Genomic DNA, 27,455 nt, shown 5'->3' on the forward strand with positions numbered 1-27,455 from the left:
TATGTTGGCATCAAACTCTGGCTTTTTTTTAAAGCAAGACAGTATTTTGCAAACTTTTGAAAGAATCTCTAGCAGATATAATCGTGGCGCCATTCACACGACTGCATCGTAGTTAGGGCTGTGTCAGCACTTCCATTATGAACCCTGCGTTTCAGGGATTTATTACTCAGCCATAAAAATTTGCTCTGGGCTGAAACTTGACATACACAGTTTCAAACCAGGGAACACATTTTTGAGAAATCTGGCTTTTTTTTTTTTTTTTTTTTGGAGTGAAAAGGAAGAAAAAAGTGTTGAGGGGGACATGGGGAAAACAGTCAGTACTCACTAACTTTTGACATTTTTGCCCATGTGACATCAAAGTGCATTAAACAGTAAAGAAATGCAGTCTTGATTTATTACTGTTTCACTTTTTTCTGCCATAGAGTAGGAAAAAAGCAGGTATATTTTAGCTTATAATCAAAGTTTAGAAAACTTCCATATGTCAGTGTCCTCATGTCTTCATGTTTAGAAATTCAAAACAACACAACTGGGAACCTAACTTTTTTGTAAATACGAAATCAACTCATAAACCTCACATTGACTTCACAGAAAGATATCCTTCGCTTTTAGTTTGGTTTGGTTTTCTTGCTGCTGTTTATGAACTGATTTCACTGTAAAATTCCCATGAGAGCCACTGTCCTTATTTAATCTAATGTTTTTCCTGGCTACATGGGTTTATTTATTTTTTATCTCTTAGAGATTCTTGAAAAATATTTTTGAATAATTTTTATATTGAAATTTAAAGCAACATTGCTGAAACAAGTCAAGACATATTTGTGGTAGATATTTTTTAAATAACTTTTAACATAGAAATGAGATACTAAAGTCTCAATATAAGTTGTGAACTTCATTATAAACTGTACATTTTTATAGAGGGAAAAAAATCACAAGAAGGCTAGAACCCAGAAGATATAGTTTAAAGTAGTATAAATTAATTAAAGACAAATTGACAAAGTATACATTGAGTATAGCAGGAAAGGTCAAGAAAACACAGCAAATGAGATACAGTCATGCTTGAAAGATCCATTTAAAAGTATTTTCGTATATAAAAGTAAGAAAAATTAACATTTCTATAATAAAAAATGGACCCTAAATGAAATTTATATTTGATTTTAATTTTGTGGGCCACAAATTGATAGAATTAGGCTGTCTTCTGAATTTCATGTATTCAGTAAAATTTCTTTCATACATGGTATAAAATAATATAACTGGTTAAATTTTGGTAAATTTGAAAATTATCTTATCATTTGGATTATAGTAAGTTATATCCATGCATTCTACTTTTCATAGAGTAGAATGTACTTCTTAAAGAGCTCTTTAAATGCACAAAGTATTGTTAGCTGTCAGTTCTTCACAGAAACATCCCATGTTTTGTGTTGTGAAAACAAACAAAGAAAAAATCTGCTATAATAGTATTTTCTGCTTAACCTATAAGAAAAACTATTATCCATGCCCATGTTTTGTTTTGGTATGCCCTTTGCTAATAAATTCCTACCTTTTTAATGCCATGAACTTGTTAAAAAATAATTAGGTTCCAGGGAAAGGGAAAAACTGTAGAAACAGATACTTCAGGTAGAATTTGGCATTTTTCTTGGAGTAAAACAATTCCGATTCTATTTGTTTAGTCCTGTATTTTGAACTTTGTGGACTCCGTTAATCAACCAATTTTCTTTCATGAAATATGATGCCTGGAGAGGTTTTTATCTCTGAATACACCTTTTGGTTGTGGTTCCTGGATACTTCATTGTGTTTTCATGATATTGAACAATACTTATCAATTTAAAGATTAAGTATGGGAGGTTTTGTTTATACAATCAAAAATTACTATGGCCCTATTTAATTAAGTTGAATATTGTTTATAACTTTTAAAAAGTACTCATCTGCACATGCATCTGATTATTTTCTGCTAACAAATCATGTCATTTGATCCCTGTTCGACATCAAAGCTTAATATAAAATATATCTTTTGTTTGCTTCAGTAGCATTTTAATTTCAAGCCAAATATTGTATTGTCAAACATAATATCTGGAGAGGCTAGTGCTCCACCTACCTGAACTTGGCCTCCGCAAGCACACTTTGATCAGCCATTTATGTTTCTGTTAGAGAAGAAGTTGTGTGTCTTGAAAGCTGAGATCAAAGTGACAATAAGCTACAGGGAAGAAAAAAATTACAGAAAATTACATAGATACTATTTTTTATTCAAGGTAATGGACCTGTAAGGAAAGATACAGGTGAAATGGAAGTGGTTAGAAAGGATAAACAGAGACTAGAAAGATTTTTTAATATCATAAAAAAAGAAATAAGGGAGAAAAATTCCTACTTCTTTGTTTAATTTCAAGTGTGTCTCAAGTCATCTATTAACAGTGACCAAGGCCAAGTGAGTCTTTTTAAATAAGACATTCTTCTTGGCCTGTAGTATTCTTGTTTAGTCAGGTTTATTCATTTATTTAACAGTATTAACCAAAACAAAATGGACCTATCATTTTGTAGGGTATTTTCCCCTTTTGCCTAGTTCCATTATGTAGTTTTATTATATTCTGGAGTGAAATAATTCAAATGTCTCATTTACAAGAGTTTTAGAAAGCAGACTAGTAAAGTACTACTTCATCACCAATTATTGAAGCCCAGCATATTTAGCTTTTATTCTTAAACCAGACTTAAAGTTTAGGTATCATCCCCATTTCATAGATAAAACTACTGTTCAGAGAGCTTCAGTGCATTGATTAATGAATCAAAGCTAGCATATGGCAGGGTGCTTGATTCTAGATTGGTTTCAGAGTTCTTTATGTTATTTATGACCTCCACCTATTTTCCCACTACCTAGCTTAAGTCTGAGTGTGCACATTGCCTGATTTCACACACTAGTGTCTCAGCAGCACTGCTCACTAGAAGTTGATGGAGTCCTTGGGAAGTCCCAGTACACACTGGAATATTTAGGGCTCCAGAGACTTAGACAGCAAAGAAATATTTCTAATTTTATTTACGGCTGCTAGAAACTACAAGGTGGGGTGTGTTAGGAGAAATTCTTCTGCTATAATGGATGAATCACATGTTGCCCTAATATTACCTGAAGAGCATTTCTTAAGGTGTGAACGAACTACATCAGGATCATTCTAGTTTCTTGTACAAATAGAGATTCTCATGTTTCTCCAGATCCGCTGCATCATGGTCTGGGGCAGGGAAGGGGAGGCTAGAAAGAGGGAGATGTTATGAACATTGGATCCACTGCCATGACTTGACTCTGTAGGAGGGCTTCTTGACACTACAGATTTCTTAGGCTTCAAAATACGGTTAATCAAATTATGTAACACTTTCATAAAATATTATGCTACAGGTGATAGTACCTAAAAGATTCTTCTGACCATGTGGCCAGGTAGAAATCGATCTGGTTATTAGGATGGTTGTGGAAGTACTTGAAAAACCCTGTGGGTGAGTGGTTCCACCAGAGGCTCCACCTGTGATTGTAATGCACTACCCTCCTCCTGTAAGTTTAACTTCAGGAGCTTCTGTACTACTTACTGAAAGAGTAACCAATAAAAAGTTTATTGAAGGCTCTCTCCACCAGAGTTGAACTGGGGTTGCCGAAGAACCACAAAGGTTCAGCTGACAGTTTCTGCCCTTGAGGGTTTTTCAGACTGGGGAGTTCCTAATCCCTTCCCTAAAGTTTTATGTAAAACTTGCAATTGAAGGAATGGTTTATGTAACCAGATGGTGACTCTAAGGTGAGCTCACTTTCAGAAACTATGACATACTGCTAGTTATTTGATCTCTTTGTCTCATTTTCTATCTTCAAATTTAGTTCGATAAGATTAATCATGCTAGAAAGGTAAGGCGGAAAAACAATTGTGGGTTGTTTTATGGAAGCATGTATTTGTTCCATGTGTTTGTTTAAAAGCAGAAGATCTTGAGTGAAAGCAGGTTTGGAATGATATATTTCTGCTTTTGAATATAATCTATATAACAATCAGTCAGCCTTACCAACTAACCATTTAAAATAAAATGAATTTATGAATTTACTCAGTAGAAAGAGGAAACGTACTATGTGGATCATATTATAGAGTGTTCCTAATTATTTAATGTTGCCAGCTTGACAATGGTACAATAGCATATATAGATACATAGTTTTGTGAATTTATCTATTATGCCATATTGGAGCTGTTTTTAGGTTAAAAAAAAACCTTAGAACTGATTGCTAAAAACACACCAGTCTATTTTTATTTGTAATCTTCTTCAACTCTTCAAAATAATAATTAGACCAAATATGCAATCTTTTTGTGGGGACATCTGCAGAAGCCTTTGGTGTGAATTTATAAGTAATTTAGAATCAATATTAGCAATGATTTGTTTCATTGTGTCTTGCCACGCCTTTGATAAGCAGTCTCTCTCTCAAGAGTTGAGTTCCTCTTGATAAGTTTTAATTGTCCCTTTTTCCTTCCCTAACAATCTCTTTTACAAAAAAATAAATAAATAAAGCCCCTCCAAGAGAGCTGACAGAGGAAGAAAAGCAGCAGATCCTTCATTCAGAGGAATTTCTCATCTTTTTTGATCGGACAATACGGGTAATTGAAAGAGCCCTGGCTGAAGATTCCGACATCTTTTTTGACTACAGCGGCCGAGAGTTAGAAGAAAAAGATGGGTTAGTCTCTTGTGTGCATTCTTTAAAAAATAGCGTAAGTTATCTGTTAATTCTACATTTATTTATGTTCTGACTAGGAAAATTCCAAATTAAGAAATCAGAGGAGGGTGAAATTTTGGAATTTATCTTGCTGAACAGCTTTGACTATGGGCTTTGGTGGTAACTTCTGGCTTAGAGCTTCCTTGTAATTATCATGTGCTTCTGTGAAATGCTTTTGAACTTGATATCTGGGGAACAGTCCAGGTGATAGAGACTGCAGAGTCACATGCATTATCCTCTGAGAAAACATTCTTATAAGCAGCAAAGGAGATTCATGTTGTATCTACTAGATTTATTCCTGATGTCCAAGCAAATAGTAAATTGAAGAAAATAAACATGAGGTATGGGAGAAGTTAACTCATGTGGGTAATGATGAACAGAGACTGGAAAATGTTTCCTCTATTTGGTCCCATAAAAGTATGCATATGTGTATATGCCTTTTAGGAAACATATTAATATATGCAAGAATATATTTACAGGCAAAACAAAGCTAATCAATAAAAGCAAGTGTCCCTAAATGACTTCCTCTGTGACTGTAGCATAGGTACTAGAAAAGGCCATGACTGTCAATCATCATCATGGGGAGAATAGGAGGGACTATATGAGCCTTATAAACATAAATATAGCTGTTCTTAGCTCCAGATCTCTTCTAGCCAAGAATGATATGTGAAGGTAGGGTCACTTGCCTTTTTCATCAGGCCTGATTTTTTTTTTTTTTTGCCATTTCTAAAATCCAAATACATTCTTAAAGGACAATGTCTTATCATCATTGAGGATGCTCAAGGGAATGTAACAGAGGCATGAAAACCAATTTCAAAAGGGAGTCCTGAACATGTTTTCAACAGTAAGCAGCATCTTTAGACTGCCTTGAAGAGACAATAATATTTTGCATATATATGTTCTGCAATCTTTGTGTTCTTTTGAGAAGCCATTTTTCTATGACTTACTGATTTTGTTGGCCCTATTTCCCTCTGTGTGCCTGGCTCAGTATTATCCTAGGCTCCTGGCAGGACTTGTGTGTGTGTGTGTGTGTATATATGTGTATATATATATACATATACATATATACACACACATATATATATATACACATATATACACACACACACACACACACACACACACAACCTGAGTTTGCGATGGCAGAGCTGAGGAAGGGTTAGCAGAAAAAAAAATCATATTAGGTTTACTAATTAGAGCCCAAATAACTTGTTGGAAGCCAGGTCACCCAATCTGAACAAGAGCCATATAAGTTAAGTGATGCAGGGTGCAAGCCAGCAGTTGAAGCAAATGAACAGAGGAAAGGTGGGTGTAGAAGAATTTCTGAACCAAAGCCCAGGCAACTTAGGCAGCTTTTTATGCAGATCCCATAGTTCCTGGCCCAGAGCAAACATTACTGGATTTAAATACTCAGCTTGTGGAGCAACTGCATAACCAGCACTGAGTTCCTTGAAGGAGGTGTTATGGCCAGTTGAGTGTCAGCCAAGTAAACACTGGCTAAAGTGTAATCCTCCTAGACTCAGATGCTGTTTTGGTCCGTGGCAGAAGTGATAAGTATCTGGAACATATCTGGTGAATCCTCCACTGTCTACCATGCCTGTCTCATGGTAGAAATTATCACTTACTATTGAGTGAGAAGACTACTGCTACAGCCTATCAGCATTTACAAGTAAATAAAGACATGCATATCATTTCTGGTCTAAGGACAAATAAGGTAGTATCGATATCAAAGAATCCTCTGGTGTGCTGTGCTCCCTTGATAGCAGAGATTTCTAATAAACCCTGCTTCGAAAGGCTCTGGCCTGAAGCAGAGTTGGAGAAAGCTTGGGACTGGTCAAGATGGGAACTTGAAACAAATCTGACATTTCATAATAGTCTTGAAAAGACATGGAAACCCTTTCTGGGCCAGGTTAGAAAAAGCTTTTCATAAAGAAGACCATCTTTAGTTCATTAATTTTGATCAGGGTATGTAGCCTAGATTAACATTTTGGCCTCAGAGAGTATTGCGTGCCAGGCTTTTGCCACATCAGTGCTTCTATATGAGCAGCATAGAGAAAGAGCTCCATATTTATCTCTGATGTTTAAATCCTCCTAGGGATGTTCAGGCTGGAGCCAATCTTTCTTTCAACCGTCAGTTCTATGATGAGCATTGGTCCAAGCATCGAGTGGTCACTTGTATGGACTGGTCCCTCCAGGTAAGAATTATTGCTAGGCTGGGACAAACTGGGCTTGTGTTCTCATGGCATTTGTATAAAAAAAAGAGATTTGTTTACTTGCCTATGATTTCCTCTCTATGCCTGTTGGTTTTTTTCCTCCTCATTTTATTGAGGTTTCAGTTTCAATTCTCTACTCAGTTATTTGTATTTATTGAGTACCTACTATGTGCTAGGTACCAAACAGGAAGCCAGATTGTTCTGTCCATGAAACTGCTCCATTAAGATTACCACTGATTTCCTACTTGTCAAGTCCTGTGGATATTTTTAAGCCCACATCTGTCCTGACCTTTCTTTGTCAAACAGCTTAGTCAGCTTCCTTGTGCCTATAGAAATATCCTCTTTCCATTGAATTCTCACTACTCTCTCTACTCTCTCCTAGTTCTCTGACTTCTCCAAGATTTCTTTTTCCTCTAACCATCCTTGAGGTCCCTGTGGTCATGCCCTCAACTGCTGCTCTTCTTCCCGATGTGCTCTCTGCAGGAGATCTCTTCCACTGCTAAGGATTCAAACATGAATAGCCTGTTTGTATCTCCTGCCCAATCTCCCTGCTCAATTTCACTTTGTACACCAGACAAAGCCACTATTCTAGCTGTCCCATAGAATCTTAAATGAACTTTTAACTCGTTATTTTCATATATCCCAAATCTTTTTTTTACCTGTTATATGACTTCTATGTTAAAGGCACCACAATATACCCAAGACCCTAAAGCAGAACTTTCATAAACATTGCCAACTTCCTCTAGTCTTCCAGACCCAGTCTGTCACCAAGTCTTTCCATGTCTCCACTCATATATTCATCATCTAATACTATTCTTAACCTTCAAACTGGTATTTCTACCTTCATGCTTATCCACCTACAGTTTTCCCTTGTGGAAATCTACCCAAACAATCTTTCTTAAAATAAAAATTGGATCACTGGGCTGGGTGCGGTGGCTCACGCCTATAATCCCAGCACTTTGGGAGGCCAAGGCGGGTGGATCTTTTGAGGTCTGGAGTTTGAGACCAGCCTGGCTAACATGGTGAAACCCCTTCTCTACTAAAAATACAAAAATTAGCCGAGTATGGTGGTAAATGCCTGTAATCCCAGCTACTCGGAAGGCTGAGAAAGGAGAATTGCTTAAACCCAAGAGGCAGAGGTTGCCGTGAGCCGAGATTGTGCCACTGCACTCCAGTCTGGGTGACGCAGTGAGACTCGTCTCAAAAAACAAAAACAAAAACCAAAAACCTGATCTCTTCATTCCCTGGACCAAAACTCCCCATTACCCATAAAAAGGAAGTTTAAGCCCATCAGTGTGGCATTCAGAGTGAAAGTAGGCAAATTTACCAAAAGCCAATTTGCCGAATAGCCACCTCAACTAGGTAACAATATACCAGGCACTGAGTAGGTAAGTAACATATGCAAACACACAGCCTAGTGTGGTGACATCAGAATTTGAACCTAAGCATCTGATGCCTGAGCCCACATTCTTAACAACAGTATTCCTTCCTGCAATAACACTGACGTAAGAACAGTGAGAGAAGCAGGAATTATTACTCCCAAGTGCTTATGCACAACACAGTTTCTGCTTTCTTGTTATCGATGCTTTTATTGGGAATAATAGTCATAGCTAGCTTTTAATTTATTTTTCTTATATGCAAAGCACCATGACAGCTGCTGTGAAGGCTTTCTTATTTTCCCTTCATAACAATCATGTGAGGCAGCCACCCTTACTATTTCCATGTCATATGTGAAGAAGTTGAGGCTCAGAGAAGCTAAGTAACTTGCTGAAAATCACTCAACTAGGGTATGGTATAGTGGGGATTTATACCAAAGTGTTTTAGCATCCCAAGGCATATGCTCTTAACCACTGCTTCCCACAGAGACCCTCTGGATCTGAAACTAAAAGAGCTTGTAAAGGTGTAGAATGATATGGGGCAGATAGCAAGTGCTCTCAAAGTTCAGTGAAGGTTGGAATCTGCCTCTGGTCAGACAGCGCTTCTCAGAAGACTGAGATTTAGACAAATGGAGGTGAGAAGAGGGTGTTCTAGGCAGAGCTATAAAATGGATAAGTCCCAATTAATCCTATTGAAGAACAGGGGAACAAAAGAGGGGTGTAATTCCCCATAACTAGACCCTCATCAGCCATCAAGTGGGTGAATGTTCTCTCCTCTTGAATCCCTTTTTGTATCCAAACAACAAAGCACACAGTGCATGATCGTGCAGAGACTGAGACAAGCAGGGTTTGCCCAACCACTTTCCGCCAGTGTGTGGGTGGTCTCTGAGCACGCTTGAATGTGTGCACAGAAATCAGATCCAAGCCTGAGGAAGCACTTAGCTCAGCTTGTTCACTTGTTTAGAGTCGGGGAATTACACAGGAACCTTATCTGACACATTCCTCAAAGGCAACTACAACCTTGTTCTTGGGTCAGCTGATAACACTCCCTGAGGAGGCATGGGGTGAGGCTGGTCCCTGCCTTGCCTCAGTAGGTGATGGGCCACATTGCCCGTGGATGTGTTTCCACATAGGGTCTTGTATGATGTTTGTGTTGGAGGAAGTAAAGTTGGAAATAACAGAAACTCTACCATGGAGAGACCACATTTGTTTTCCCCTATTTTTGTGTGACCTACCCACCTACGCTGTGGGGGAAAGGTTTGCAATTTTGAAAAATGCATTGTATATGAGGCATAAGAAAAAGAGATTAGAATGCTCAGCTCCTACATCACAACACTTCTGTGGGGTTCAAAGGACCAGGATTACATACTTATGGGATAAAGAGACTTTTTGATGGATTTAGATGCAATCCAATGATATTAAGAAAGAAGAGAGATAGAGGAACAGTCTTGGTGTGTAGTGGTGGCATGTATGTCTAGGATGATTTCCTGAATGTAACAGAATAGAAGTGAGGGGAGAAAAAGGAAGAAATTATAAGGTTTCAGCATAGCTTTTTTTTTTTTTTTATCTCCTGGGCTTCTTAAACCAGAACACTTTAACTTTGAAATATTTACAAAATATCATCAACATCATTCCTTGGAAGAAATCTGGGAACCTGGAGGATTATGTCAACTTTGTCACCCACAGAACATTATTTAGCACAGTGAGTCAATAATACTATCACACACCATGTGACAGAGTTTTCAGATGTGTGCAGAATCAGACTCATGATCTTACTCCCACCATGTATACTCACTTCCTCTCACATGTAAATTGCATCTTCCACTCCTGCAGTTATCTAGGATGCCAACCTGAGTAATCTTTGGCAGTTCAGTTAGTTGCTAAGTCCAATCAAATTTACAATAGCAAAAAGATTACTATTGACACCAATGCAAATCCACGAACATGGATTTGACATCTACTTTATGTCATGCTCTCTACTTCTTGCTTATGTTAGGAAACAGCTTCTTACTGGTCTCCCTAATGTCAGTCTCTATAAGGTTAAGTCAGTATAAGTACTTTCACCAGATTAATCTTTGTAAAGATTACTTATACACTCTGTATCAACGTGGGCAAGTTGCCTAACTTCTCTTGGCTTAAGTTTCTTCATTCATGAAATGATGATAATAATACCTAGCTCACACAGCTATTGTGAGTATTAAATGAATTAATGTATATAAAGGAATGATAATTTGGCTGGACACAGTGGCTTACACCTGTAATCCCAACACTTTGGGAGGCCACGGCAGGAGGATCACTTGAGCCCAGGAGTTCAAGACCAGCCTGGGCAACATAGCAAAACCCCATCTCTACAAAAAATACAAATATTGGCTAGGCATGGTGGTGCATGCCTGCAGTCCCAGCTACTTGGGAGGCTGAGGTGGGAGGATTGCTTGAGCCTGGAGGCAGAGGTTGCAGTGAGCTAAGATCTCATCACTGCATTCAAGGCTGGGAGACAGATCAAGATCCTGTCTTAAAATAAAATAAAAAATAAAATAAAAATAAAGGACTGATAATTTTAAAAGTATCTGGTGCATAAGAAATACTCAATAAATGTGACATAGTAGTGAGAAAAGCAGTAGCAGTATTATCATTAGTTGCAAAGTATGACTCCTATTTTGTCCCCCAGAATAAAATCTAAAATCATTAGTCTGTAGTCAGTGACTTCCGTGATGATGCCTTCAGGCATTTCCAGGCCTTTCTTCTTTTATATAGCTTGATATAGCCTGCCTCCTAGCCACATATTAATACTACAACCTGATGTCTATTGGACATATTCTTCTTCACTGTATTGGTCAAAAAGACTTTACCTTTGGCTACGTTAAGTAGACAGAGGAATTTACTGGGGAGTCATTATAGTAGTTAGGGAATCCATGAAAAAGATGAAGAACCAAACCTTAGAAATAGTAGGAATCTGGGCAGCTTGAGGGACCTCACCAATAAGCTGCTGTCCTTATCCAGACCTCTTTGCCAGCTCCCGGGTCCTGTGTCTCAGTTCAAAGTTGACAATATTCTGGTTAGAGAATGCGATTGGCTCAGCTGGGTCAAGTATCAACCCTGCAATTAATTAATTATCCCTGGGAAGTTAGGCTTCCATTTACTGGGGTAATCTTCAAAGAGAGATTCACATGAACCAGGCAGATACCAAGAGGGGTCTCCTGCACCCCTCTTTGGACTCTTGTCCCTACTGTCATATGTCCTAATAACCTACCCACTTGACAAGGCTTAAGGTCTCATTTCTTCTCAGAAATCCCTTTCCATTTCTCTTACTGCCACACCCCACACCAGCTTCCGTGCTTATTTATCTATTTTCGAGACGGAATCTCACTCTATTGCCCTAGCTGGAGTGCAGTGGCATGATCTCCCCTTACTGTAACTTCTACCTTCCGGGTTCAAGCGTTCTCGTGCCTCCCCATCCGGAGTAGCTGGGATTAGAGGAGCGAGCCACCAGGGCTGGTTAATTTTTGTTAGAGACACGGTTTCACCCGGTTAGCCAGGCTGGTCTTGAACTCCTGACTTCAGGTGATCCACCCTCCTCGACCTCCCAAAGTGCCGGGATTACAGGCGTGAGTCAGCATGCCTGGCCCCATGCTTCTGCAGAACCTTGCTTCCGCCTCTATCTTAGCACATGTCATGGTCTGCTTTTGTATTTGTCTTGTAGTTATTTCTACAGGTGTCTTACCTCCCTCCACCTAATGATAAGTTCCTATAGAGAAGAGCCTATTATTCAGGGCATCCATGTCACATATTTTACCTGTCATGGTGCCTTACATATTTATAGGGGACACTTGAGGCATGCCACAGTCGACAGGAAAGGACAAAGCTTTTGAAGCCCAACAGACTTCAAGTGGGGTTCTTGTTTTATCACTTATTAGCAACAAAGCTTGGAATATGTTATTTAACCCAGGCTCTGCGTTTCTTTGTCTGTGGAAATGAGTAAACCATTGCCTACCTTAGAGGGTTATGAGGACCAAATGAATTAACATATCAGTGTCTGGTACCTAACGGGCACTTAAAACATGATGGTTCCTTCCTTTCCAGTAAATGCTAGTTTGTTGTTGTTGTTGTTGTTGTTGTTGTTGTTTGACAGAGTCTTACTCTGTCACCTAGGCTGGAGTGCAGTGGTGCACTCTCAGATCACTGCAACCTCCACCTTCTGTGTTCAAGCGATTCTCCTGCCTCAGCCTCCTGAATAGTTGGGATTACAGACACACACCACCACACCTGGCTAATTTTTGTATTTTTGGTAGAGAAGGGGTTTCACCATGTTGGCAAGGCTGTTCTCGAACTCCTGACCTCAAGTGATCTGCCGGCTTCAACCTCCCAAAGTGTTGGGATTACAGGCGTGAGCCACTGTGCCCCCCACCCCCCGGTTTCATTTATTTGTTAGAAAAAATGGGCTTGAAAGCATATCTGGTAATTTCCAGGTAAAATTCTCCTAGAGTAAATATTGGATAATTCAGCCCTATGAGTAACTAAATGATCATGACTTTAGTAATTCTTTATATTCTCTTTAAAATCATAATTTTGAACAACATTTAAGATTAAATAATTGTTTAGAGATTTTTACTGGAAAAGGAAAATATGGGTAGTCATGTTCAAACAAACAGTGGAAAAAGACATACTAGAGGGCACCTTGAAATCCCAAAAACTTGCATGAGATAAAATTTAAATCAGTATCTTTAGGCCTTATGATCTCAGTTATAGAAATTATGCCAATGGCATTTCGCTGATAATTTTACTAAAGCACTCCCTGTTTTCTAAAGGAGTTTTAAAACTAAATAATTTTAAATATTTTTAAGTGGAAAAAGAAAAGCTGCAAGTGGGTGCCAACAATGAGACCCAGCTGGGTGATATTATTGCAGAAACATCTGGCTGCTCCTTGGCCCCTGTGGTACTGGTGTTGATGTTTATAGAGTTGCCTTTTCACATGTGACATAGTTAAACTTCAGATGGACAGTCTGGAGACTTCTGTGTTTATCTAGATGTTAGTTTCTTTGAATGGGCTTTGAATCAAAGGCCTTTCTTAATAGGCCTTTGATTTATCCGCTGAGGAGCGTTTTTTAATAAAGAATGATTACTTCCCCTGGTGGCCACATACATGTGTATCACTGTATGCTTATACTTCCTCTGCACAACCAGCAAGTTGTAACTCTCTGCAGCTTTCTTTAGTTGAGGCTGCTGGAAGAATGAATAAGACTTAGATTTAGTTATTTTTAATAGAAAAAAAGATCCGTGTTCAAATTCATAAAGACAATCTTCCATAAAATATATGTATAGAATAATGAAAAAGGAGGAAAAAAATAAATTATAAGAAGAGAGCGATATGATCTGCTATAATCCTGATGCTGTATTTAATAGGGCTGCCTTTTGAGACTTCTGTGTAGTAATGACATTTTCATGAAATGTGTCCTAACTCATAAGTACTTCCTATGAGATTTGTCCTTAGTTTATTTAATAACACTCAGGGCAGAGTTTATGTAGGGTGAGTAGGTCTTTCTAACACCTAGAATCACTATAGAGTCTTTCTTGTTATTTTACTGGGTATGCTTCTTGCATTTAAGCCTTTAATTATTAGCATTGTTTGACAACAAAGGATGAAATATAAAGCCTTCCTATTGAGCACATAATTACTAAAAGGAAAAATTTTAAATCATTAAAGAAATTTTGGCACAAGTTTATTATGTGCTAGGAATTGACCCTGGATTCAGAGGTCAATAAAAACCAGTCCCTACACTCAAAGAGCTTACAATCTAGTGACAAGACATAGGTATAGAAAAACAATTATAATGCATTTGACATGTGCTTTAATTGGCAGGGCAGACACATAATACTAAGGGAGTTGATAATAGGCAAGGAAGGAAGTGGTTGGTTAAGTCAGCATTGTCTGGAGGACTTGATGCCTGTGTTGAGTCTTAAAGGATGAGTTAATTATGTAAACAACACAGAAGAGGCATCCCAGTGAGAGTGAGTATGAGACTTATAGGTACATAGATGTACCTGTGTGCCTCAAAACTAGTCCAGTGAGGCTGAGTCATAGGGTGTGGGAGGTGGGGAGAAAGAGGGAAGGTTGTAGGAGAGTAAGCAGGGAAGGCAGAAAATGACAGATTATTAAGGATCCTATGTGACCTGCATTTTTCCTTGAAAGTAATAATGAGCCATTAAAGTATTTTAAGCTGAGAAATTACTTAGCCAAATGTATGTTTTGTAAAGTCTTCCTGATAAAGGATGAAGAATGGAGTAGGTCAGTATAGGAAGCCATTTATGAAGCTGTTGCCTTCATCCAGATAAGAAATTAAGTTAGCACGCTCTGACCTTAAAGATAGAAATAAAATATTCATTTGAAAGGTATTCAGGAATTAGGAAAATTTAGTATATGGGAGTGAGAAAGAGAAAGAAGTAAAAATAAATGTAGAATAGCTGGCCTGGGCCAGGCAAATGATAGTGCAAGTCGCTAAAATAGGGAACACGGAGGAGCAGTAGGTTTCATGTGGAAGTCAATGAGCTCATTTTTCTATGTGTTGCAAGTGATGTGTCTATGGACAACCCTGAGCAATCCCCACTAGGCAGTCAGATATAAAGATCTGCATTTCAGAGAGAAATTAAGCCTAGAGATATAGATTTGAAAATTACCAGCATGTTAAGCTTATTAAAGCCACTGAAGTAGATGAACTTACTCAGGGAGAACAGGCCTCCTTGGAATATATGTAATAGAAGGAGAACCTGCAGGAACTGAAATGAGAAGTCAGGAAAGAAAATCAGGAGAGAAAGATGTAATGGAAGCCAATACTGGAGCAGGAAGGGGGTAGCACAAAGTGTCAAATAATACAGAGAGGTAAAGTGATGTTTGTAGTTTGATAGTTACTGGTGAGTATGTCAAGCACATACAGAGTGTTAGAGGCAGAAGAAAGATTGCAGGAGGTTGCAGCAGTAAGCTGATAGTAGGTATGCCACAACATAACAGAAAGCACCATTTACACTATGCAGTATACCACGTGTACATAGGAATAACGAAGTTTTTGTTGCGTTGTCATCTTAGCATAATTCATCTTTGTGACCTCTTCCATTTAGTACCCTGAGCTGATGGTGGCTTCTTACAACAACAATGAAGATGCTCCCCATGAACCAGATGGAGTGGCCTTGGTTTGGAACATGAAGTTTAAGAAAACCACACCAGAATACGTCTTCCACTGTCAGGTAGGAGTCAGCATAGTAAAAATAACTTACATCTCCTGCTAGACCAAATATAGTTTGTGCTGTATTGCATCTGTCTTATGCTGAGAGGAAGAACTCCGTTTAAAAATGAAATTGTTGACAATTTTGGAAATTTTACCCACAGTAACCTAATGTTTTGGGAAAGTGGCAATCCCCCCCAAACAGTTAGGAAGCTTGGCTGGGGACTGTGTGCCATTTTCTTTCTATTTAAAACAGCCCATGAGGATGAGTTTATAAAGACCTCGCACTTAGGAAGAAATCGTGGTGTACCACTTCCTCTGCTTAAAAGCAACATATGCTTGCCCACCCACGTGGACATCCTCAGAGCACTACCATTTCAAGTCTCCTACTCTCTTGGAAATGCAGTTCAATGGATTTTGCTGATTTTAAGTTTATGGGCGCCATATTGCTTAACAGATAATACTTTTGTAGCCGGCATGGGGCAAGACTTACCACCCTTATTTCTTGAGTTACTTGGAAATACAGATGCTGTTTCTGGTTTGAAAATGCAGAGCTAATTTCAAATATGTTTGTATTTTTCATTCCTTCTCTCTGCGGACATGTCTTCTCTTCCACTTGACACAATACAGGCTGAAATTATGGTACCCTTGGACACGTTCAGCATTGCTCTGTTGCCATGACTCTGCCTAAATAATAGGCCTCAGCATAGGCCAATACACCAACCCTTTTATTAATGCTCCTATCCTGTGATTATGCACAGGCAAATAAAAAACAAACATTTCAGCTCAAAATTGCAGTTTCTCAAATGTTACAATTCAGAGGTACTGAGCGGCAGATTACTCTGAATACAAATACATCATTTGAAAAGGGTGGGTAAACCTATTGATTTTTGGAAGCTTAGTGCCATTTTCTATCTAAGAGCCAAGTATCTTTTTGAACTAAAATATGTTTAGACTTTAGAGCATTATCAGATATAATTTGGGGAATAGGAGCTGCTGGAATAGAGTCCCAGCCTCAACCTGATTGAGTAACCTCTAACTCTGGCCATGTTTTTCTAATTTGCTATCTCAAAAACAACTTAACAAGAAGTCTAGGTCTGTATGGTAAATAACCTTTATTTTCTGAGCCTTTGAAATAAGAACGGTTCTTTCTTTCTCTTTTTCTTTTTTTCTTTTTTTTAAGATTTTCAAGTCAGCTTGATATGCTCCTTCTGTAATCATAGAAGCAAAAAATCCTAATTTTGTTCAGTTTTACAAGGTTTGCTAAATTCCCAGGAAAATACTGTGAGGGTTAAGAAATAAAGAAAAGCACATTTTTGAAAAACAGTGCCTTTTATTTTGATATTACAGGAAGTATATATTTGATTTAAAAAATCTAACAATAATATATTATTATAATCAATATGTATGACCTTTATTATGATTTTAAAATTTTAACTGACTACAGGTTTTAGGAATTAACTGTAAATTACTTGTTTTGCCACATGACAATAGTTAATACTAGTATTAATTGAAAGGGCATTCTTGTGTGTGTGTGTGTGTGTGTGTGTGCGCGCGTGTGTGTATCTTTTGAACCATTGACTAAACATTTCTCCAACAATTTTTTTTTTTTAGTTTCTCCCTTAATGATCCAATATATGTCATTGAGAAGAAAATACACTCACGATTTCAAAAAAAGCAAGAGGTACCCTAAATATAGTAACAAGGTAGTCATACCAGAGTTATCAAAAGATGCTGAGTAAAATAGTTGATTCCAAAAACTTGTAGTCAGCACTTTGATACACGTGATACTCATGAAGTTCGGATAAAGGCCAGGTAAATATCACTGGCTGCCAAAGAAAAATAAAATTGCTATGATATTTAGTATTTCTGAACTGTTGGGAGATCAAATCAGGAAACATTCAGCAGCCAGGGAAGTCCTAGATAAAATAGTGATGGAGGTTAGGTAGACGGATAAGATAATAAAGGCAATTTGGTTACGTTGTACTAAAGTGTAATAGCTGTAGCAATATCTACGTGTTTCTGTATTTTAAATTTTCGCAACACTCAGCCTTCATGATCTCATTGATTGTACAACACGGAGGTAGGAAAAATGTTATTATTCTCTTTTTCCAGTTGAGAGATTTTATACTTTAGAGGTTACCCAGCTAGTGAACAGTAGAGCCAGTCCTGGAACTGAGGCTTATTCTATCGCATACATCGTGCCATCACCCAGGCTGCCTTCTAAAAACGTGGGCAGACATGGGACTTGACAGCAAAGGCTATACAGCCCATTCAAGGTATATTTTTGGCCACATACCCTTATAAGGTATTGATTAGACATGGTTCTAGACATGGCTATCTTTACCACCTTCTAACCCTAAATGGAAATTTAGAGATCCCACAGAATTAAAATATATATGTGGAAAAACCGAAGCCCTCACTCACTGACCTATAACTTTTCTTCTATGTCCTATCTGATCTTTGCTAAATCTTACTACAACTGGTCCTTTCTAGACACTAACTCAGGGAAATATGGTCTTTTTAATGTGCTTCCACATTCTCCTGTGATGTTCTGATAATTTCAAAATTAGACAATACATTACTTAGAAAAAGGGCAGAGGTAGAGAGTAGCAAGAGTACCTTATGATGACTGTACTTTTATAATTTTGGAGTAATTGCATTAGCTATTCATTTCCTGCTGATCTCTGCTGATTCTTCATATTTTTTAAAAGTGTATAATTGTAAATAAAACTAATGGATTAGAAAAGCATTGTTTCAGTCAGTGGAAAGCAAATGCACAAGAAACAGACATCAGCTCCATGGTGTTTTGTAAAGACTGACAAGCTTTTAGCCTATTCATAAAAAGATTTTAGTATAAAGTTTCATTTCTCTCTGTTATGGATAGCAAGGCCAAAATATATCTTCTACTGTCGCGGGCAGTTTTGGTGTCTTTACTAAATTGAATTTTTAGTATGAGCTCTGGTCCTGCATTTTCTATTTTTATTTCAATAAAAACTGTCTATACTTGGAAAATATTGGTGAACCCTGCATAGAAATCAGCCACTCAGCCTCATAGCACACTCTGGCAGTGCTCCTGCTGTCTTCTGTAGTGGCTTCCACACACTGTCATTAGATTATGTGTCTGACCACCCTGCATTGCTTACCCTGGTGTGGTCTTTCTCTTTTAAATGGAATGAATAGAATCAGAAATATATACCTTAGAATTATCTGCATTGAGGTAAATGGAAAAGCTATATTTAGAATCTTAGCTTGGTCAGAGGTTTTTATTTTTACTTTTACTTTTTCCTGATTTGGTTTCTTTGTTCTTGGCAATCTCTTTTAGAGGGGGATCTGACAATGACCTGAAACTGACAATGACCTGAAACCCTCACTATCTCAGGGCAAAGCAGAATGCGAAGTGGGTAATATCAGCTAACCTCATTTGTGTCAGTGTTTAAAGCCCTCAGTCTTTATTTCTACATGGGCTTCACTTCCCGTTAAGATTCTATAAGGGGTGCAGATGTCATTACTGCATACGGCCTCAGCTGCCCAGTGTTGGATTCTGTATGAGGTTCCTGCTAACCTCAAAGAGAGTTCCACCTGTGAAGAGTGATGGTAACACAGGAGGGAGTGTGGGCTGGTGGTTAGGACAGGGACAGAAAGTTAGGACTTGGAGTTCCATTCCTAGCTGACCACACTGCTGAGTGACCCTGGGTGAGTCATGGGGGCTTTATTGTTGTGTTTCCCGATCCCATGCAAAGAAGACTTTCTCTAGTCTCTAGTGTAATTGTAAAGTTGAATAAACCTCGTTTCTTCCTCCATCAATTTTTGTCCCTCCTCCAACCCAGTTGTGGTCTGCAATCCAAATCTACAAAACAGCTGTGAATGCAAAGATATAAATTAATTGACATTAATTTTATAAAGTATATTTTGACCAGAGAAGTGTTAAAATCTCCTTAAGGATTTTTATTTATTTTTTTAAATGAAAAGAAGAGTAACTTGCTTATGGCCCAGCTGATAAAAAGAAAAAGGCGTCTTGTAAGTTTTTCTCTTGCCTAGGCTAAGAAGTGGTTATAACAGGTCAAAAAAGAGAAATGGGTAAAAGAATAGAAAGTTCTTTGACAATTACTGCTTCATATTTAGTATGAATTCCTGGGATTCAAAATGAAAGTACATAGTAGGTGCTTTATAATTGCCAAACAAACTCTATGGCTAAGAATATGAAAACCAGAGTGAGACCTAAACAGTTTTCAAATGTGATATTCAAAGTGCCTCAGGATGGGAAAACAGAATAGGAAACCTCAACCAGTGTAACATAGATTATCATACACATTTTGAAGAATAAAATCATGGAAAATTTAAACTTACTTTTGACATAAAGTTAAAATTAAGCTCTTACGTAAAAGATACAACTTACATGAATCAGACCAGAGAAGTAGTGCTACAACATTGCTACTTTGTGCCTTTCCGAAAAGATGTAAGGGAATATCAGTGTACATGCCAAAATGAAATGCAGACATCCCAAAACACTTCTTTTCTGCCAATTGAGTATGACCGATCCGATGAGCTAGACACTGATTCTTATTAAATCAAACAGCAGGAATGTCATTTTGCTTTGCCCAGGAAGCTGGAAGCAGAACACCTGCCTCTCCAGCTTTCTTTCTTTATCTACCCTCCTCTAGAGTCTTCTCCAAAAAGCAACTCATGAAGAAGCAGAAGTGATCATTGGGACACATCTAGGGATGTTAGAATTATCAGCTGGATTCTAGCAAAGAGATCGTATTCTAGGTGATTCCTCATCTGAAAACAGCAATGACGGAGATTATTTCTATACCAAGTGAGCTATTTGATGCAGAGGATGCCATAAGAATACACCTTTAAACAAGTTGTTTTAAAGTTGTTTTATTTGTCTTGCCATGTCACATTGCAAATGATCAAGCTAGAGTTTCAGATCATTACAAAAACTGAGCCTCTTATTAGCATTTGCTGCATCCTATTAATGTGCACACATGTTGTCAACACAGAACTCCAGCACTGCTGATTCTGTCCAGTTCCCTAAATGCCCTTCCCTTCTCTGTCTATCCACTGTGCTACAACTGTCTGAACCAGGCTTTCTCCAGTGTGATTCATTCAGGAATTATCCTGGGAATTACGGATGCTGTGCAGTGAGAGCCAGATTGCAATATGAGCACATTTTCTGGGCTGTCCCTCCATTCCCTTCAATACCCACCCACCTCCAGCCATTCACTGAGGTGAGAGAAGCCTTAGTCTCAGGAAGATGTGTGTTCTGAGGGATCTGGGTTGAATACAGATGGGATTCTAGCTACCTCTTAAGATTATAATGAGGATAATAGAAACAAGATAGTTATATTAGTCTGCTCAGGCTGCTATAACAAAATAACATTGACTGGGCAGTTTATAAACAACAGAAATTTATTTTTCACTGTTTTGGAATCTGAGAAGTCCACGGTCAAGGAGGCAGCAAATACTGAGCTAAAATGAGATCAGTATTTTAATAACTGGTAAGGTTATACTGTGTGTATAGCCTTACACATGATATAATCTGTGAGAGCTCTCTTCTTGGCTTGCAGATGGCCACCGTCTTGCTGTGTCTTCACATGGTGGATGGAGAGAGTGAGCTCTCTGATAACTCTTATAAGGACTCTAATCCTATCCTATCAGGTCCCTACCATTATGACCTCATAATCTTCATTACCTCCTTCTAGTCCCTATTTCCAAATACAGTCACATTGAGGGTGAGGGCTTCAACATACGAATTTGGTCGCGATTGGGGGAAGTACAATTCAGTCCACAGTAGTTGGTGAACTTGCTTTGAAATGATAAAAGTATTCTCTTTACATCTGTTTGTTTTATTATTATTGCATGATAGTCACGTGGGAAGAAGCTTAAACCTTGGCATTTTTATTTTTCTTACTAGGATATATTCCTGAAGAAATTTCACCTAACTTAGATTCATTCATTTACCCATTCATGTGTTTATTCATTCAACAACTATTTTGGAGGTACCCACCATGGCCAGGCCCTCACAGCAATGATAGGCTGGAGGTGAGACCCTCTCCACAAGAGCCCTTCAGTTTTCCCCAATCCCAGCCATGCTTAATTTTCCATCACCTGACTGACTTCTCTCAATTATTTCTATTGCCTGGGCCCTGTTCACATTGGTCAAATTTATATGTGTGTTCTTTATATTAAAATGCTGATTGCCAGAGGGAACTTGAGACAATTCCAAAGTTCTCTCGTCCCGACTATTTAACCATTTGTTTCCTAACTAAATGATGATGAGGCATTTTCTGAGTTCTGGGAGGAAGTTAAGTACATAGTGGTTAAGAGTGAGCTATAAAGCCACACAGCCTGGAATTATAATTTGGATTCTACCACTTAGAAGCTCTGTGACATTGAGTAAGTCAAACAGTTGTTATGAGACTACAATAAATAAATAAATATGATGTGTTTAGTGTCAGGCCCATAGTAAGTACCCAGTTAGTGTCAGCAATAGTTATTATTGAATATACAAGAATGAAATTCAAAATATTTAGCAATCTTTGCTTATTGTCCAAATAGTATGGATGTGACCTGCCTCCTTAGTTGCTGAATGGGGGGTTGTGACTGAGGGGTTCTCCAGGGAGGTACCAATTCATTCAGGCAGCAGGAGAGTGCTGGGGGCAGGTAGAGAAGGGCATCTTACCAATAAGTGCAAAATAAGCTCAGCATTTGTTGTTGTTGTTGTTGTTGTTGTTTTATTTTTTAGACAGAGTCTCGCTCTGTCATGAGGCTGGAGTACAGTGGCACGATCTCGGCAACCTCCGACTCCCAGGTTCAAGCGATTCTCCTGCCTCAGCCTCCCAAGTAGCTGGGATTACAGGCACACACCACCACGCCCAGCTAATTTTTGTATTTTTTGGTAGAGATGGGGTTTCACCATGTTGGCCAGGCTGGTCTTGATCTCCTGACCTTGAGATTCTCCTGCCTTGGCCTTCCAAAATGCTGGGATTATAGGTGTGAGCCAATGCGCCTGGCTGAGCTCAGCATTTTGATAACCCATAAGGTTATACTGTGTGTATGGCTTGAATATCATCCTGTTATTGTGCTTTTGCCACATTCGAGGTACAGATGCATTGGATTCCTTGGCTTGACTACTGACACTGATGGCCCCACGCCGCAGCTTCATAAATGAACCCTCTTGTACCTACATAGCTCACATGGCTACAATGAATTATTTAGAGACTAACTGGCCATTTGCCATGCTTAACACACTCTGTAGGCTGTGAAGCAAGAATAAGGATGATGGGGCTGACCAATGTTTTCTACTTTCATTTAATACAAGTTTAGCATATCTGTTAAGAGCTGTCCCTCTTAGAGACGTGTATGACCCAAGGACCCTTTGGTAGGGCTTCTATTCTCTGAACTATCAGATTATGCATTTTCTTTATCCTACAACACTGTCATATAGGCAAAAGCAGGTTTAAAAGAATACCAGGTGGTCTGAAAGGAAAGAGAAGTCTCAGAAGGGCAACACCCTCCCTCAGAGATATGTGCATGGGGGACCTCCTTTCAGGAAAGGAACCAGTATGGAGCAGGAGTGGGCTATAGTTGCCCTAGGCCAGATGAGTACCCACCAAGAGTGGACAGAGGCCACTACCACCTCTGAGAGGGATACTTGTACATTGCTTCGTCTTGTTTATATTCTAGGGATGGAACCACTTCTAGACTCCAGACCATCTATTTTTTTAAAAGATAGCTTTTTCCCCCTCTGCAAACTAAGTCTTTAAGTTGCCTAATATTGTTGGATGAATGGGGCTTTTCGAACACACTGTGTTATTAATAAATACAGAGACTCATATTCTCCAGGAGTCACATTCTTATTTTAATTCATTTTAGACAGTGGCTTTGAGCAAAACTTAATTTTTGGAATTATTTGAAAGCATTTACTATTGTAGAGAATTTCTGCAAATAGAATCATCTTTACTTCCCGGGGAAGTTTTCTAAGCTTTGTTGTAACAAATAGTCTATACTTTGCTTTTTCTATTTTTATATCTGGTTGTTTATTTTTAAATGGTATGTTTATTATTTGCCAAAGAATTGAACAAGATGTTGCTTTTATTAGGTGAAAAATTTATTTTCGTTAATTTTTAACTCTAATCTCCTTGAAAATATATTGAGTTTATGTCGTATATGCTACAAATTATTGTATCCATAATTATTTTATAACTTCACTGTTTTTTCTCTAAAGCTGGTATATTTTTTCCTTTTGAGTTTTTTAACAAGTATTTCTAGCACCTATGAACAATAAGTTATGTAATGCAGCATTACATCTTTGCTTCTTCAATAACTTTGTCTAGTGTTATGTTGAGTAGTTGAAATTAAATTAAAATCCTTGTCTCCTTAAAATGTTCATGATAAATATGGTCTTCTGAAAACTAAAAAGAATAGGAACAAAAACTGTACCCAAGTGCTCATGCTCACATAAATGCATGCACACGCACACACACATAACCAAGACTCTCAAATCCTAGTCAAAAGCTATATTTCACAAAAGAGAATTATAGTAACATTGATGGTTTGCCAAAACCTCAAGCAGTGACAAAATCCACAGTGTCCTGAAAGGGATGCCTTTGCAAAACCATGCCTCTCCAGATGGTTTAGATTAGAGATGTTTAAAAACATATGGCAGCATTAGTTTGGTTTAGAATTCATAGTTAATTCAGTAGATAAAATAATGCAAATTTGAAACCCTATCCTGTCTATCAGAAAAATCATCAAATCTTATGATTGCTCTTAGGAGGGGTTGGTATGTGATGTGTTGCTTTTTAAATTATCTAATTGAAATAATAAAATTAACCAAAAAAAAAGTAAAAAGAGGATTAAAATATAAAAGTATGAGTAAAAACTTTCTTCTCTACAGAATATTTCTTCCTATAAGCTGTCATATCCAATCAGTTTGTATGCTATTCGACAGCCAATTGTCATTTCCTGAGATATATTCTGTAGAGAGGTTGTGTTACAGAGACAGCATGAAAAAATGGAAAAAATAATTCCAGAGCATCATGCCAAGAGAAGCCAAAATGTCCTTGAAGACCACAAAGTGTTGCCAGGATCCCTTCACCTTGCTAATAATAGCAGATAAGCAGCTTACGCACAAGTTTTTCCTTTGGCTTATTTAGCTTTCCCTCCTAGACACTTTCTAAAAGAAAGTGCTCTCAGTCCACATTTTAGTAAATTATTTTGCCTTATCTGTGATTTTTCATCTTGGGTGGGGGCTCTTTGTGAACAGTAATGTTGCATATTGTGTTATCTGACACAAGATGTATAGTAGTTTCCCCAGGACCCTAAAAGGCTTCATCACTAAAAGCTCGGCTCCCACTGTCCCCTTCTTTATGTCTAAAATCAACAGTATCCCACCCTCTGATCCCACCGTTGTACAGCCAGCAAACAACTCCTGGAAAAGAACTGCTGTATGGGAACAGTATTAATTTAATGATGTATATTATTGTGTATCCTACCAGCAGCACAAATGAAAGCATTCAGCAGATATGTTAAAATTGCCACTAAAAGAATGCTCCCTCAAGGACTCAAAGCCTTTCAGAAAATCCACACAGGGAAAATATGGGACAAAGATTCTACAAAAATAGATTCAGAAGTTTTCAAAACACCGTTGCTAGGCTTTGAAGGGCTTGACTCTCAAAGTGGCCCAGTATTTACTTCCCCCTGAAAGTAACACATTTTGAGCATTTTTCCAACCATACAAAGTAGAACTGTAGCTTCTAATGGCTAAAGGAGCTCCACTATCAAAGTAAACATGCTTCTTTGGCAGCAAGGACACGTGCGCGTGAAGAAAACTAGAGGGGAGCAGGAAGAGTAGGAAGGTCCCTGTCACAGGAATTGGTGTGGATTCACTAGTATTTCAACTGTAGATTTAATTTTGTTTTAACCATAGAGAAAATGTGTTAGCCAACCTTAACAATTGATCAATAGTTCTGCATATTGCCCCACTTAATATGTGTAACTGGAGATATATTTTGTTGTTTCATCTAATAATCAATTTTTTAAATAAATGGGAATGGGTGATGACTTGGCAGGGGAAGATGCAAGCATTTGAGAGAATCCAGGCACTTTATCACAGGCATAAATGACACCATGCCAACCTATCTCCACAAAACTTGTTGAAAAGACTTCACTTTTGGAGCAGATGCTCAGAGGAGAGAAAACCCCACCTGAGCCTTTCTCCCCTCTCCCCAGTCACACTCCTCACGATGACCCTTACATGTTTTATTGCATGTTTTTTTGTGTGCTTTGTCAAATTTGTGAGTACTTGGCTAATTTTCAGAGTAGAATTTCAGTGGATGATCACTTCCCTATTTGAAAACTGCTTTACATAAATTTCCTGCCTTTAGAACATTCCAATGTGTTCTTCCCTTTGTATGAGGGATTTTGAGCCAAGTTCTGTAAAACATCACAAGTTTGGACAACATGGACAGAGAAGGCCAATTCTCAAATGAGATATGATTTACTAAAGAAGACCAGGATAATTAAATGATTTTTTTGAAAAACAAATCATTACAGTCTCCAAACTATCCTTTGTGTCAATAGTAATTTTCACTATATCAGGTCCTCTGATATGACAGCTGCTGATTTGGGACATTGTTACAGAAGTGAAACAGAACACCAATGCTGTGTTATAACTCAAACTTGTAATTAAACATCTGGGACCTGTCTGCTTTAACGAAGAGTTAAGAATATTTGGTTGGTTGTGTATCATATCTCTAAACTGATACTACTGTGATTCAATCATTACACATTGTGTACATGTATCAAAATATCACATGTACCCCCCAAAATATGTACAACTATGATATGTCAATAAAAAATTCAAAACAAAAACAAAGATTGAAGGACTTAGAAACTATTTATTTTCTCACATTATTCTTTTAGTTAGCAAGTACTCTTTTTTTCATACACAGTGCAAAGAAAAAAAAAATACCCTTCATTATTTTGTTAAAATTTCACTAGTTAGCTAGTATTTGTGTTACAGGAATAATATCAAAATAAATGGGAAATAGGCTCTGTGAGCCTTTCAGACCTATATTATTCCAAAACTAAATTTAAAATATTTGTTCTCAAAAACCTTTATGAATTCTTAAACAACGTCTGTATCATGGATACTTATCCTGAGGGATCCAAGAGTGTTGAATCTTGCCTACCAATGGAATGAATTCAAGCCAAGCCATAAATATATTACTTGACTGTTCTCCACCTCAAAACTCTTCTAAAGCAAGGGAGGACAGAAATGGGAAAGTAAATAATATAGTTCGTGTTTTATATTCTGCATAGTTCCTGATGAAAACCCTTGGTGAGCTGTATGTGTGACTAGTTCATATTAATAATGTTTGGGTGCAAAATTCGGAGACAGCGAAGAGTTGCAAAATATACATCAGGAGAAATGAAAGTGTAGAGGTAGGGTAAGGCTTTTCATTGTTACCTGCATAACATAATTTGCCATACCCTTAGGTTGATGGCAGATCAACCCAGTGAAAAAACACTCTAAGCCTCTGTATAGCATTTTTAAAAGAAGACTAATGGATTTTTACTGCCTGGTTCACATGTATCAAAGTAAGAAAGATGACGCCTTGGAAAACAGGCAATATCAGTTGAAGCAAAGCATAGTATAAAAGCCAAACCTATATTAGAATTTATATATGCCCAAAGCCTATTTACTTGGAGCCTGAATTCTCACTGGCCCTGAGCCTGAGGGGCCTTGATCCATTTCTCTGGTTAAGCTAGGTCAGTACCACCTGTGTTCCTACAGTGAAGTCAGAGCTGCTGAGATCCGTGTACCCTCCAGCCGGTGTATTTATTATTCCACTTGGGAATGCTCTGCCCTTGAAGGCTGATCTGACCAGGGTGGGATCACAGGCAGCAGGTATGCCATGAACAACAA

At 38.0% G+C, this 27,455-nt stretch overlaps 1 protein-coding gene across 6 annotated transcripts in view; it reads left to right on the forward strand.

Annotated features, from left to right (window-relative positions):
- Positions 1–27,455, forward strand: part of DYNC1I1 (dynein cytoplasmic 1 intermediate chain 1) — a 343,168-nt gene that overhangs the window by 210,340 nt on the left and 105,373 nt on the right. For all 6 annotated transcript variants that reach the window (XM_033192651.1, XM_033192656.1, XM_033192653.1 and 3 more), the window contains 3 exons: positions 4,513–4,675; positions 6,810–6,909; positions 15,414–15,539. In XM_033192651.1, coding sequence (XP_033048542.1) covers positions 4,513–4,675; positions 6,810–6,909; positions 15,414–15,539 — 389 coding nt within the window. The remainder of the gene's footprint in view (positions 1–4,512; positions 4,676–6,809; positions 6,910–15,413; positions 15,540–27,455) is intronic.

This window comes from Trachypithecus francoisi, unplaced genomic scaffold (genome assembly GCF_009764315.1).
Source record: "Trachypithecus francoisi isolate TF-2019V2 unplaced genomic scaffold, Tfra_2.0 Lachesis_group4, whole genome shotgun sequence".
Taxonomy (NCBI): domain Eukaryota; kingdom Metazoa; phylum Chordata; class Mammalia; order Primates; family Cercopithecidae; genus Trachypithecus; species Trachypithecus francoisi.